This window comes from Metopolophium dirhodum, chromosome 1, assembly GCF_019925205.1.
Source record: "Metopolophium dirhodum isolate CAU chromosome 1, ASM1992520v1, whole genome shotgun sequence".
NCBI classification, from domain to species: Eukaryota; Metazoa; Arthropoda; class Insecta; order Hemiptera; family Aphididae; genus Metopolophium; species Metopolophium dirhodum.
The window spans coordinates 83733036-83748100 of NC_083560.1; the positions used below are offsets into that span (position 1 = coordinate 83733036).

General features: G+C 36.8%; 1 protein-coding gene and 1 pseudogene across 1 annotated transcript; both read left to right on the top strand.

Annotated features, from left to right (window-relative positions):
- The first annotated feature begins 10325 nt into the window (after positions 1-10325).
- LOC132942612 (uncharacterized) lies at positions 10326-11236 on the top strand (annotated as a pseudogene).
- A 1746-nt stretch (positions 11237-12982) lies between these two features.
- LOC132934053 (uncharacterized) lies at positions 12983-13483 on the top strand. The gene is made up of 3 exons (XM_061000333.1): positions 12983-13195; positions 13278-13433; positions 13475-13483. The coding sequence occupies exons 1-3, from the start codon at positions 12983-12985 to the stop codon at positions 13481-13483; spliced, it is 378 nt and encodes a 125-aa protein (XP_060856316.1).
- The last annotated feature ends 1582 nt before the right edge of the window (positions 13484-15065 follow it).

The window sequence follows — 15065 nt, forward strand, 5'->3', positions numbered from 1 at the left end:
TAGGTACCTTTATAAATTCGTGTTATTTAACCATGCTGCAGTGGCGGCGTGAACTATTTTTTCCTATGAAGCAACTGCCTCATAAAATAGCTTTTCACGACGACACTGAACCATAGAATAATCTATGACTTAGCTAACTACTTGTAGAGTGTAGTCACACTTCGTCAGATTTAAATTCGAAACATAAAGTAAACTTGCCATTTATTATTTATTATAATTATATATAATTATTATTAGGTATACTACTTGTATATAATATTTATATTTCATACAATTACTTGTAATATAATGATAGACCCATATTTTTTTCAGTTTTAGACCACGGTTTGCGTCTTTTATGTAACAATTGCATTGTTATTAGAGCCTTAGAATTAATTGACGGAAACTTGGTCCCTTCAAAAAAACGGTGCACATTAATTTGTTTGAGTTTATCTTTTTCATTGGTTTTTTTTAGTGAAGTAATAATACGCGCTATTATGCTTGATTAGTTTTTTCATGTTTTGTAACTTTTTTTGTAAAATATTATTCTTTGCAGCGATTTTTCTTGGACTATTTATTATTTCATTATTAGATCTATCTGATGGTTTTTAAATAACCCAGATAAGAAAATGATTATTATATTATATTTCATGACAAATATTATTTAATTTTGTTCGGTTTTATATTTTGTATTCGTATCCGAATTTCATACCTACTAATAAAAACTATACTTTTGTTCTTCAAGTAATACGGCTTATTGAAGCGGTTTACAATAAAACTACCTATTATGAAAATTGTAGAGGAGAACTTTTTTAACAATCGTAAAAATCCGATTTTTGATATCGTATTTCTATCGTCCAATATCACATGGTAAATTAACAAGGTTTTTAACTTTTTATCGATTAGTTATTCAACTAATTAATAAAAATATCGAAAATCGGGCTTCTTACGATTGTTAAAAAAATTCTTCTCTACAATTTTTATTATAGGTAGTTTTGCTATAATCCACTTAAATAAGCCGTATTACTGGAATTACGAAACCGTGTTTTTATGCCATATTTTGTTCAATAGTGCGGCCACTTCGTATCCGAATTTTATACAAATAAAAACTATACTTTTGTTCTTCAAGTAATACGATTTATTGAATCGGTTTACAGTAAAAATACCTTTTATAAATATTGTAGAGGAGAACTTTTTTAACATTCGTAAGGAATTCGATTTTTTATATCGTATTCCAATAGTCTAATATATCGCATGGTAAATTAACAAGTTATCTTCTTACTTTTGATCAATTAATTATTTAACTAATTAATTAAAATAATACATAACGTGCATCTTACGATTGTTAGAAAAAAATCTTCTCTACAATTTTGGAAACTGAAAATGTCCGGAAACAGTTAAAACAAATCAATATTTTTTGAAAATTTATTGTGTATAGAAAACGTTAGTATAAACAACCAGTGAAAATTGCATGAATCTATAAAGGTTATTTGTTTTAGAGTTACACCAAAAACCAAAATCGATTTTGTTAAACCGATTTTGCGTAAAAACTCCGGGTTTTCCTTCATTTTTTTTGTTTTTCTCCGTGCTCATGAATTTTTAACTGATAAATAAATTATATTTAAAAAAATTCTCATGGCTATAAATAGCTCAAAATGTGTCAAAATAAATTGAAAATTTTACCTGTGAACACTTTGAGTTATTCGTTTCTAAATTACAACAAAATATCAAAAATCGATAAATAAAAATTCTTTGAACTTTAAATGCTTATAAAAAAAAATTGTTTCTTTGTATTTTTAATATTTATCAACTGCTATTAGAACGATATATCGTGTATAGAAAATGCTAATATAAATATTCAGTGAAATTTTAAAGTATTTTACAGTCATTCGTTTTTTAATTACAACAAAATAAGAAAATCGTTACACGAGAAATAGAGTGAATATCAAATGTTGTACAAATATGAATTTCAAACGATCATAAAAATTTAATTTGACTTTTTAGTAAATATTTTTTTTTGATAAAGGTAGATAAACTTATGGATAATCTTGTATTACATTTTCAAATCTTAGATTTAAAAAGAAAAATTTTTAGAAATTCTCAACTCAAAATAATTTGATAATTTTCGTGATTTTTCAGTATTTTGTCAATATTTGAACTTTAAATGATTATAAATAAATACTGTGACTAAATATTTTTAATATTTTTCAAATATCATTGTAAAAATATAGTAGGAGCCTTGTATTAAATTTCAAGCATTTCTACCCAACAAATAAAGTTTTATTGACATTCATATAGAAAAAAAGACTAATAAAATTAGAAACAGAAAATATTCCTAAACAGTTCAAAAGAAATCAAAATATTTCGAAAATTTTATCGTGTATAGAAAATGCAAATATAAACTACCATTGAAAATTTTATGTGTATACGTTCACCAAAATCAATTTTTTCAAAAACAGATTTTGAGTAAAAATTCCCGCTTTTCCTTCATTTTTTTTGTTTTTCACGGCGATTTTGAAAATTACTGGGAAATTTTTACTTTTGACCCGCCAAAGTACCAACTAGATTCACTTTCCTATCAGAAAAGGATACTGTTGAAGAAAATCTAAGCATTTTTACTGTGATAAAAGGTGATGACAGACACAAAAATAAAAAAACACACATCATTGTAAAATCAATACATTCATCGTTTCACTCAGAATCTAAAATAAAATGCATACCGGAAAGTTGAATTAAATTGTTATGAGTGTTTGAAGCTTACATTTTTACAACATTAGATATTGACTCGAATTTTCATGGAACGTTATTCTTATTTCGTTGTAGTTAAAAAACGAATAACCGTAAATTCTTGAAATTTCCACCAAATGTTTATTTTCGTTACTTGATAAAATTTTCAAAATATTTTGACGCGTGTTTTGAGGTGTTTGCGGAAATTTTTCAATTTCAAATTTTTTATTTTTTTTCTATAAATATCAATTAAATTTTATTTGTTAGATCAATAAGCTTGAAAATTTAATACAAGGCTCCTCACAAGTTGTTACAATATATCTTTTTAAAAATATTAAAATTCATAGTCCAAATTTTTTTTATAAGCATTTAAAATTTAAATGTTGATAAAATAAAAATTTGTTTTTTCTGTAACCAAAAAACCTAAAAAAAAATATAAACACAGTGTATTTTAATAGCAATTTTATGTTCATTTGTGGATAAAATTAGATATTTTAACCAAAATAAAAGATTTTAGTTAATTTGTTGTAACTTAAAAATATTGTTCTTGAGTACTTGAAACTTTTGAAGTATATTATTATATTATTACAATGACACTTTCAAATGCAATTTTTTTGACAAAAATGAATTTTGCCTACTGTAGTACGAATGTCTAATACTAAAAAAAAACGAATTTGACATCCAGCTTTCAGAAATAATTTATCAGAACTTTTTAATGTTAGTTTACGAATAAAAGATCGATTGTAACAAATTATTGTAATTTATTGTAGTAGGCTTTTTCACAAACCAATTATTTTTTTATTGTGTAGGTTAAGTTATAGAATTTTTTTATATTTATGATATATTTCATTGAAACTATAAACAAAAATGTCAACAATTATTGAACAGTAATTGCTATTTTACCAAATAAAATATTTTGTCACCATCACATTATCTGTTTATAAGTATACAGTAGAAACTCGATTAATCGTCACTGTCGGGACCAGGACTATGAGGGTTAACCAAATAGACGATTAACAGAAAATCAGCCATAAGCCCATAAACTTACATATTTTACAACGTGTGTACATATATTTTCATTCAAAAATAATACAAACAACTACCGTACAAAATAATCTGTCGAAAAATAAATTACAAAACACCGTTTGTTATTTAATTTAAATAGGTATTTGTTATTCAAAAAATATTATTCATCGAAACTTGAAACAACCCACTGTTACTTAAATCATAGTTTTCAATAGGTGCTCAATGAAATTTTCCAAAGATTTATTAATTTGAAATTAGGTTAGGTATATTATGCTGTTTATATTAATATCAACTACCTATTTAAATCATTACTAATAGATACGTATATAGGAGAATAATCAACTATCGTACCAAAGTGCTTCGGGTTAAAACGTAAAAGACGCAACATGGTTACTAAAAAATGTATTTACTCATTACGAATTATTATTTTATGTGTATTTTAAAAAAGTAATTACTAATTAGGTTACAAATGTATATCAAGCCATCTGGTTAAATTTGTTGTAATTTATGTATTGATACACATATTTAAGTAATCAGGAGCTTTCATTAAAAAGTAAGTCCAGCGAAGATCGAGCGCGCGGCGTAATGGTACGTGCATTAGAAATACACGGGTGACAATTTACGCAATTGTCAATGTCAATATTGTATGGACCCGCTCAACTAGACTGTTCGTGAAATAATAATGCGCCTCTTCTGCGAGAACGCCGCGCGAATCTCGCCACTGTATGTGTATGTGACTTGTGACTACTACTAGCGATTACAACGTTATCCGATCTAACTAGCCAAGCGTCCGCAGCGCCTTGTAGCGGCACCCGATTATTACCACGCCGCCGAAAACACGGCCAGTGAGCAATCTATAGTATTTATAATCAATGGTAATATTACATAAAACATCAATATGATGAGTATTAAACATGACATGAATACTTTTCATAAGATACATTTCACAAAGTTGCTACAAAAAAGAAAATACTTAATAATGGTTTGTTGTCAATTTTATCTGATTTGGATTTACTGACCGAGTTTCCGGTAGGCTTGGAGGTTGAGGTCCGGACGTTAGTAGTGGAAGCTAAGGCCTTGTGGAATGAATCTCAACCATCACCAGGGGTGAGCATTGGTACCGTTCAGCGAGTGGCGTATGAGACTACCGGTGACAATTCGAGTTGTTCTGTTGGGTCATCAAAAGATTGTCCAGTGCCGTATGGACCTTTGTTTTTGGCACCCATGAGACTACCTAAGATACCACTCCCATATTTCGATGGTGAATGTCATAACTGGCCAGCGTTTAGGAATTTGTTCAGCAATTTGGTTGCCAATAATGATAAAATTCTTAATGTTACCAAATTGTATTATCTGGTAGGGTGCCTTTACCCTGATCTTCAAGAAGTGATCAAAGGTTTTTCGATATCGAATGAGTCTCTCACTCTTGCCTGGGATGCGCTGATCGAGTGCTATGACAAACTTCGTAGGTTGGCGTCGTCAATAATCGACAAATTAATAACCGCTCCTGTCGCAAGTTCAGAGAATCATGCTGCTCTGCAGAGGTTCCTATCGGTTTTTGATGAAAATATTGCAATCTTGGAGTCGCTTCAGATTCCAGATTTATCGTCGTTCTTGTTATTCTCGTTGGCTGCTCGGTGCTTACCTACATTCTCTAGGCGTCAGTTCGAGTCAGAGAACACCGAAGATTCGATCCAGAGTGTAATCAATTTCGTCAAAACAAGGATCCAGGTTATCGAAAATGCTGGTGTTCAGCCGTATGGAAGCTCGTCCAAGCCGGCCAGCGTCAAGAAACCTGCCTTCCGGCGAGATGCGAAGACAACCTTAGAAGCCGTTAATCATTCAGCAGCTGCTAAACCGACCCAAGCAATGTCGGAATCCACGAAGTGCATCTTGTGTTCAGGTGCTCACCAGTTAGCCGACTGTTCGATATTCAAAACCTTGTCTATCGATGATCGATATAAGCTCATTTGTGCATGGTTTGCTTCGGTGAAGGTCATATGTCGTTTAAGTGTTCTCCTTCATGTACTATATGCAAGCGTCGTCATCACGCATTACTACATCGCGACTCGAATTCGAAGACGGTCAGCTGCCATGCTAGGTGGACAACAATCCCCAACGGTGCTACTAGGGACAGCTCTGGTCCAAGTACAAGACACGGCGGGGAGTCTCCGCAGTATACGCGCGCTGATCGATTCGGCTTCGCAGATAAGTGCGATAACATCAAAATGCTGTGTTCGTTTGGGACTGAAACCCTCGCGTTGGACAGTGCCAGTCACAGGACTGTCTGGTTAAAAGGTACCGGATGTACATGGCGTAGTTCAGCTAATGATCCAGCCGCGGGATTGCCCTACGCCGTCAATCAGTGTCAGGCCTTGGGTGCTGTCGTCGTTTACAAACGACATGCCAGCTCGGCAATTACCAACTCAAGTACGGGCCAGGTGTAGCCACAACAGGGTTATCCCTCAACCAGTGCTTGCTAGTTGGCCCTAAGCTGCAACAAGACATAGTTTATGTTCTGGTTGGGTTCAGGGTGCATAAGGTGGCATACACAACAAACATTTGTAAGATGTATCGCCAGATTAGGATACTGCCACAATACCGAGGATATCAGTAAATCCTGTGGCGGGAATCGCCTCAAGCAGCTGTAAAGGAGTATACCCTGAATACTGTGACGCCTTCGAGAAGGGATATGCGGCTGTAGTGTATCTCCTTGTGACTGATCCGTCCGGATCTATGGCCACATACCTCCTGTGTGCCGAAACTAAGTTGGCCCCAATGAAGACCATGACGATAACGTGACGGAGTTGAGTAGTGCATTGCTCCTTGCATCATGGTTAGCCAGGCTTAAGCGAATTCTAGAGTTCCAGTTGGGAATTTGGACGTTTTTGCATGGTCTGATTCGTCCATCGTTTTATCGTGGTTGAACATCCTGCATACATCGTTTAAGACATTCGTGTCAAACAGGATACATCAGATTCAGTCTGCAGTACCCGGTTGCCACTGCAGTACCCGGTTGCGAACATCTAACCTAATCCGGTCGACTGCGCGTCTCGAGGTATCCTTCCTAACGAGCTTAGGCGATGCAAGCTCTATTGGCGAGGTCCGACCTTTTTACAATCCTCAGTCGCAGCCTGGTCTAAGAATATCCCGCATTTAGAATTGGAAGAGTTGCCGGAAGTTAAACCATTGTGTTTATTGACTCGAGAAGATCCTCCAGGCGAATGGTTTACTCAGTTTTCCTCCTTTCACCAGATGATTCGCATGGTAGCTCAGGTACGTCAGTTCATCGTGTTGTGTCAAGGGAAAAGGGTCAAGTTAGGTTTTTTGAAACAGGCGGAATTGGATGAGGCCGTGCACAAGATCGTTAAGTGTGCTCAGGAGTGCTATCTAAACCAATTAGTGGCGGTCTGCGTCGGGGGAGCCCGGTTCAGTCCAAGACGCTAGCCCGTCTTTGCCCGTTCTTGGATCTAGACGGCATAGTCCGCGTTAGTGGTCATATGCAGAATTCGAATTGGTCAGAAAGACGAAAGCATCCCATGTTGGTTCCGAAAGAGTCGTATTTAGCTGTTCTGATTACTCGTCATTGGCATCTCTATGCATGTCACCCTCGACCACGGTTGCTCATCGCTCTGGTTCAACAGCGATTTTGGATCATTAGAATTCGCCTGATAGCTGATAATCCACAGCCTATCATAGCTGCTCTGCCAGGGTTTAGGGTTCGAGAAGCTCACCCGTTTTCGTCGGTTAGTATAGACTATGCAAGCCTTTGTAACGGCCGAAAATGAACCATCATTATCGAGGTAAAATATTATGCGATAGCGCGCTCCGTCCTGCGGGCATCTCTGCCCACACCCAACACAAAATGTGCATATCATTATAAACCACACACACACTATCACCGCTGCCTAGTACCCGTGGTCGAGTTGACCGGCCGGCACTATGTCATTATCTGTACTATTCCAATGTAATACACATACCGGCCAATTACAACTCATTACCAAATGATTACCTAATATTGTTTTTTTTCCCGTGTGATGTGCGACGCGTCCGACGCTCGTATCTATGCTTTTACTTTAATTTTGCCTCTCTGCCGGACAACATGACGAGCGAGTAGAGACACCGCTTTACCGAGGACGTCCTGGTGATGATGCTCGGACACACACACACGCCCAGAATTCGGTAACATTATTATTATAATGATTTTTTTTGATGATTTATACTACACCTTGGCCGGTATTTTGTGTTTTGTTACGTGTATAGTACCTACGGTAGTGTACTACGTGTATTATTATTATTATTGGTATTATTATTTATGTACGCCGGTAACCACATAGGTACCGTGCAAGTACCCTGCGAAAATACAGTTGTTATGATTATTATGTATGTGTTTTTTTTTTTAAGGTGACCTTTTTATTTGCGGCAAAGTTTTTATGCCGATATTGCTTTTCTTGGCCATAATTTAATTATTGTTTTTGTTTTTTACCATAAATATTAAAATAAATATACCTGTAGATCCCCATCAAATACCTTTATTATTGTTTTTCCCAATTTCATTCTATTTTACAAATCCCACACGCTCCGATTTCCGAATCTCGGCTGTGGGTTGGCGACCTTATTACCACTGAAGTTTCTCGTCAACGTACGCTCCACGCCGAATCTGGGCAAGCCGCCGTGTGAGACGTTACACATTTTGCAAATGAAGGAGCTCAGCCTGCGAAAGGCTCGTATCGTGAAGGTCTACATTGCTATATTTGTTGTTTGTATGACCACCAAAGCGTTGCACTTAAGAACCAGTGTCTGCCCTATCGACTGAGGCCTTCCTGCTAACGTTAGATAGATTTGTGGCTCGTCGTGGTCTACCGTCTTCGATCTATTCGGATTGTGCACCAACTTTGTCGGTGCGGTGAGGCAGCTACGACGATTGGTCCATCATCCGTATAGTTGCGATCAGTTATCGGGTCATATTGCGTGCGAATGGCATTTTAACCCTCCGGGTGCTCCCCTTTTTAGAGGAATTTGGGAAGCCGCCGTAAAGTCGGCTAAGTCTTTGCTTCTTCGGGCTGTGAATTCCCAAATTTGGACGTTGGAAGAGTTCACAACTGTTTTGTGCAGGGTAGAAACTGCCTTGAATTCGCGTCCTCTAGTACCAGCATCATCTAACTCAAATGATTTGGAGTGCTTAACGCCTGGTGATTTCTTAGTTGGTCGTCCCCTAATGTCCATTCCAGAACCTGCTATTACCAGCGCGCAAATGGGACTGCAAAACCGCTGGAAGCTCCTCCAGTAGTCTTTCCAGTTATTTTGGCGACGTCGGTCTCAGGAATATTTGAAGAAACTCCAAGCTCGTGTTAGGTGGACGAAGGCTGAGACCAATCTCGAAGTTGGTACTATAGTTATCATTAAGGTAAATGATGCGCCTCCGCTATCGTGGCCACTAGGTAGAATCATCGAGGTGCATCCAGGAACCGATAAGGTGGTACGGATGGCTAAGGTCATAACCAAACAGGGGGTGTTTACTAGACCAGTGGTGAAACTAGTACCTCTACCCACAGATCCATAGATATTGAGATACCCCTAGTTCCTGTATCCTGTATCCATTTGCACTTTATATTTGTATGTTATTGCTACACTCATTATGTAAATAATTAATTATCTTAGCAGCCATCATCACGCCTGCTACTAGAAGTTACGTCGGCTGCTTTGCCTCGGAAACTGGTGTGAGGTATGATAATTTTTATTGTGTTTCTTCTTATTGTATTTGCAGGTATTAAGCTGTCAGTATTTGTATACTCTTTAAAAAAAAAATGTAACTAAAGACTGAATATTATATTTGTATGTGATATTAATTATTTCTTGTTCCTATTGTTAAATATTGTGATATTAATTTAGCTAACGCTCTAGCAATTGCTAGTGTAATTAAATTATTTTATTTCTTTGCAAAAAAAAGACTGTTAATACCCGATGTTGTCCCGTTGTTAATACCTGATCATTGCTCTGGTCTGCTCAACTGTTCGACTTCTGCGTTTAACCACTCAACTGCCTCGTTGAACTGCTCAACTGCTTCGTACACCCGTCCGTGTCCATACTACGACCACCCGAGATAGCCAGCAGTTAAGCCGTCGCCATATCAAGCCGTCACCTCAATCCCACATCTGGCAGCAGCTACGCAGGCCATTCGGTGATCCCCCCCCCCCCCCCTGTTAACGTATAATCTCAATAAAGGCTGTTGAGTTTATTCGTTATACCTATTTGTTGTTATTTCAAACTAATTGCCCTACTCCACTAAATCCGCGAGGACCGTGTGTCTGGCGACAATCGAAAGTCAGGATCGCCGGCGCAAACAGGAATACAAATTGGATGTTTTGGCTAACAAATTGGATGTTTTGGCTAAAAAACTGTTAAATATATTATAAATTATAGTATTTCGTCAGGAACGTTTTTTCCCGGCCAGCCCGCATCGTGCCATAAGAAACTTCTCGTTTCAATTATAATAAGTATAATTGAGATTATTTAAAAAAATATTTTCACCCTTTGGTATATACTTCTCTCACGTAATATATTTTCTCTTGGCCTAAATCAAAACAAACAAAACGTCCGCCGTAATCGCCTTGGTGACCTAGCCAGATATGATATGATACTACTATTGTGACAAACAAACTTCAACTTTACTCGTTACGTGCGCATCAACGATTTTTTTTATAACAGTTATCGTTTCTACCGTTTTTTTCCTCGACATGGATGGTGAAAGCACCAATGATGTTATCGTGGTAGGGGAAGATGTGACAACTGCATTTTCGACGATCCCATTAATGATGGAGTTCGAAGAACCTGCAACTTTGAATCCTGTAACCGTGAACAACGAACCTGTCGAAATGGAAACAGAACTGCAGCAGGAGCTGATCGCGGAGTGTACAGTGCCACCAGCGGTGAGTACGGCTGCCACCACAGTTACCGCGATTCGGCTGGGTTCGGGAGCGGATGATAATCCAACCACGGCGGCTAATGACATCGAAGAAGAGAACATGGATAGGCGCGCCGGTCGCACTCGAAGCCGTGGCCGACGCAGCCGCCGTGGTCGGAGTCGGAGTCGTCGCAGCCGAAGTCTTCGTAGCCGGAGTAGAAGTGACGACGACGGATTCTATGTTCAAATCGCCGACGATGAGATCTCCGCCGAGCCGGCCGGTAGTAGTCGCGGTGGCCAGAAGACGGCCCATGGCGGTCGAAGGGCTAAGAAGCTAGCAATCACCGGTCGTCGTGATGGAAAAGTTACACATGGCAGTCACGTCAGTGGGAAAGCTATCCGTGGCACTCGCGGTGGCCGGAAGTCAGCCAGGAGTATTCGCAGAAGCCGGAAGACCATCGAATATGTTACTGCGCGGACGATGTGGAGCGAGCGCTTGCGTCCCCTCAGCCTTCTTCAGAACAAGAAATCGAAGGCAAAGTAAAAAGCTATATTATATTATTGTGTACATACCATCATCATACAATAAATTACACTTGATCCAACATAATATTCGTAATATTTTGTACAAAATAAAAAGTGGATTGAAAAATAATTTTCCCCGAATATTCCTCCTTAGATTCGGTGATGAGTACGAGCAATATTATGTAAGTGAGTAAGTTATATAAGTAAGTCCATACATGTAATTGACCCTAAATTTTGAAGTCGAATGAACACGATTCTAATTTTATACTTACTTTAAGTATACCCATAGGCGTGCGCAGACATTTGGGCTAGGATGGGCCAAGCGAATAATGATTACGATACTTGAACTTTGAAGGAAGAAACAATTAAAATGTTTCATACTTATTCACCCACTATTCAAGGAATAGAATATGTTCCTAATAAATATTATCATTATAATCATTCATATTATATAATAAAAATAAATACATTTTATTTTCAAAATTAATAATAAATATATATAAATAATAAATATATTAATTGTAAACAGTTTTAAAATGGAAATAAATACATTTTCACAATCTTGAATGAATAATAATGATTGTACGGGCCGGGAGCATATGACGATAATACGCGCACCCCGGACACCTAATAATTAGTGGTGAGCACTAACACCTAGGTCTTGAATATGCGAGCACTAGCTGGGTGTGTAATTGTGTAATAGTTCGAGCAGCAGTGGTCGGGATCGTCAGGCAAATACTGTCGAACTACGTAATGCGTGTAGTGTAATTATGTGTATTATCTGTGTGTTATATGTGTATATATGTGGGTGTGTATATGTTACGCCGAATTTGTGAAATTGCCGATTTCATGAAATAGGCATATTTTTTTCTACCGATTTCATGAATTCGGTATCACATTATTACGAACATAAATTATTACGAATAGTGATAGATATATAAATAACCAATATTTGAACCCATTGGCTTTACCACATCATTATCTTTATTATACCTATGATGATAGACGCTATGATGGTTAGGTCCCCATGGACAGCAGAACGAGATGCAGAAGCTGTAAAAATTTTAACTGATGACGCTTCTGTAAATAAAGATAAGCGGTATTATCACGTCCGTGAGAAATTTGAATTAATCGAGGTAGCTGGCGTCCGACGAGTGCGACGGAAACGCGATCAACGTATTATGGCAATAGTCGACAGTTTCCATAGTATTATCCGTGACATGCATGTGGTCAGTGGACATAAAGGTGAGACAAAAACGCACAAAAAAATAATGGAGCATTACTCTAATATTACTATGGCTGATGTAAAAACTTATATCGTTAATTGTGAAAGGTGTGTGGAAAAATAAAAAAAAAAGTACGCCAGGCGTTGTTGTGCGGCCTATTTTATCTTCTTCTTTAAATGAACGTGGGCAAGTGGACCTTGTCGACTTTCAAAGTTTACCCGATGGAGATTTTAAATTTATTCTTCATTACAAAGAACACTTGACAAAGTTTTTATTTTTCCGGCCTCTGAAGTGGCGAAAGAACTGCTACACATATTTTTGACGTTTGGTGCCCCTCATGTTCTGCAGTCCGATAATGGTCGCGAATTTACTGCCGGTATTATAACAGAATTAGCGTCATTATGGCCCGATTTAATACTAGTAAACGGTCGGCCACGTTATCCACAAAGCCAAGGATCTGTAGAAAGAGGTAATTGTACGCTGAAGGATTCACTGATGGCGTGGATGCGAGACAACAAAACTGCCGCGTGGAGTTACGGCCTCGCCTTTGTACAATGGGGCGTTACCACATACCACATACCACGCAGCCATAAAGATGACTCCGTATGAAGCGGTTTTTGGTCAAAAACCACGAATGGGACTGGCAACAAAAGTACCTCGAGAATTATTGGACAATATAATGACAGGAACGCTGGAAGAGGATATGTTGGACATGCTTTTTGATCCATCTACTACACCTACTACAATATCTACTCATACCATTCCGGAATATCGGAACGATGAAGACGTGGAAGTACTCAATATTGAAGTGAGTAAAATTAAGATTGTAGGAATTGTATTTTTTATTTAACTAATTTTAGTTTAATTAATTAATTAAATAACTTTTATAGACAAATGATTTAGAGGGTACGCATGAAGCAGAACTACTAGAAATCAATACTGCGTGCTCACTACATGTTACGCCCGAAAATGGAGTACAGCAAAAACTTGATAATTTGATAAAGACCACACAAAACATTTTAGAGATTGAAAGTAACACCGACGAAGTAAATCGGTTTTTTTTTTTTATTAATTATTTTTTGTATAGAACACTTAAGAGGTAATTTTCGATCATCCAACTCTAACACGACGCAAAATTGCAGCACAACATTTAAAATCTCAAGCGATAGGATGGTAACCAGGGGAAAGGGCATCCTCCCTCCCTTAAAAGTTGGTGACAATGTTCTTGTGCCAATTCCGTCGGTGGATCGAGAGCGAGGAGATGCAGCCAACTTTCTTTCAGTTATAATAGAAGAAAATGATAGCAAATTTCGTATTGCGACAAAAGAAGGGATTCTGAGCACATGGCTGGAGTGGAACAGTTTGGCTGCTACAAAGTACTGTTCTCTAACAACTGCAGACGTTCAAAATTTAAAAAATGAATATACTTTACGGGAACTCGTTCGATTAGGGTCAGTAGGAACCGGACAAGGATATCAACGTTGTACCTGCCATACGAATTGCACATCAAAAAAGTGCACATGTAAGAAAAATGACATGATGTGTAATTCGGCGTACCATCCCGGCCGCAGTTGCCAAAATGTATAAATATAAATATAAAACTAAAAAAATTAATATAATTTCATAACTTTCGATTATTTTTTTTTTTTTAGATTTTATTATGTTTAAAGTGTTTTATGTAAGAACATAAATATAACACATTAATTTATATTGAATTATATATTATAATTTTTTTAAGAATGGTCTTGCCGATTTCACGCAATTGGCAGCATTATGCACTTCAAGTTGCCGATTTCACGCTGTCGGCAACAGCGTTGCTCATTTCATGTAATCGGCAATTTCACAAATTCGGCGTAACATATACAATTAAATTAAGTTAAATAAATGGTAACACGATTGCTGGTTAATGAGTTGCCGTATAATACACAAAATCAATAATAATAATTTTTACAAATATATAAAAATCACAGCAACACCAAGGTATAAAAAATATAATATAAATAATAAATCAAAGCCCTTATGGCTATTACAGTATAATATATATCGTGGCCCTTCTGGCCCAACAAAATAGAGAAATATAATATGTACAATAATGTGTGCAAATAATATGCGGCCCTTATGACCAGACAAAATGTAAATATAACAATAATATACAGTCCTTATGACCAAGCTGAATAATAATATAATAGAACTATGCGCCCTTATGGCACATCAGAATATAACAAATATAACAGTGCCCTTATGGCACTCCTAATGGAGTATAATAATAATAATAAATAATGTACGGCCCGCCCTTGTGGCACGACGCACGACAGAATATAATAATAAATATAACAAAATATCGTAATAATAATATAAAATAAATAACTCACAGGTTGTCGGTGCACTGCTGGCCAGCCGCTGCCTAAACTATATAAATTTACATACAAATAAAACCACGCAAATGGTGTTAACACACAGATATAATAAAATTGGCGATTCACGCCGCCACAAAGGTATAATATATTAATTTGTGTAACAATATAATACTTAGGCCCTTCTGGCGCTAATGGTAATAATAAAAAATAATATTTGCACTACTTTGAAAAGTGAATAATATAATATATAATAATTTGGCTCACGCCGGTGTTGACGCGACAACGTTTGATGCGACTATGCGAGACAAAATATCGCGGCGG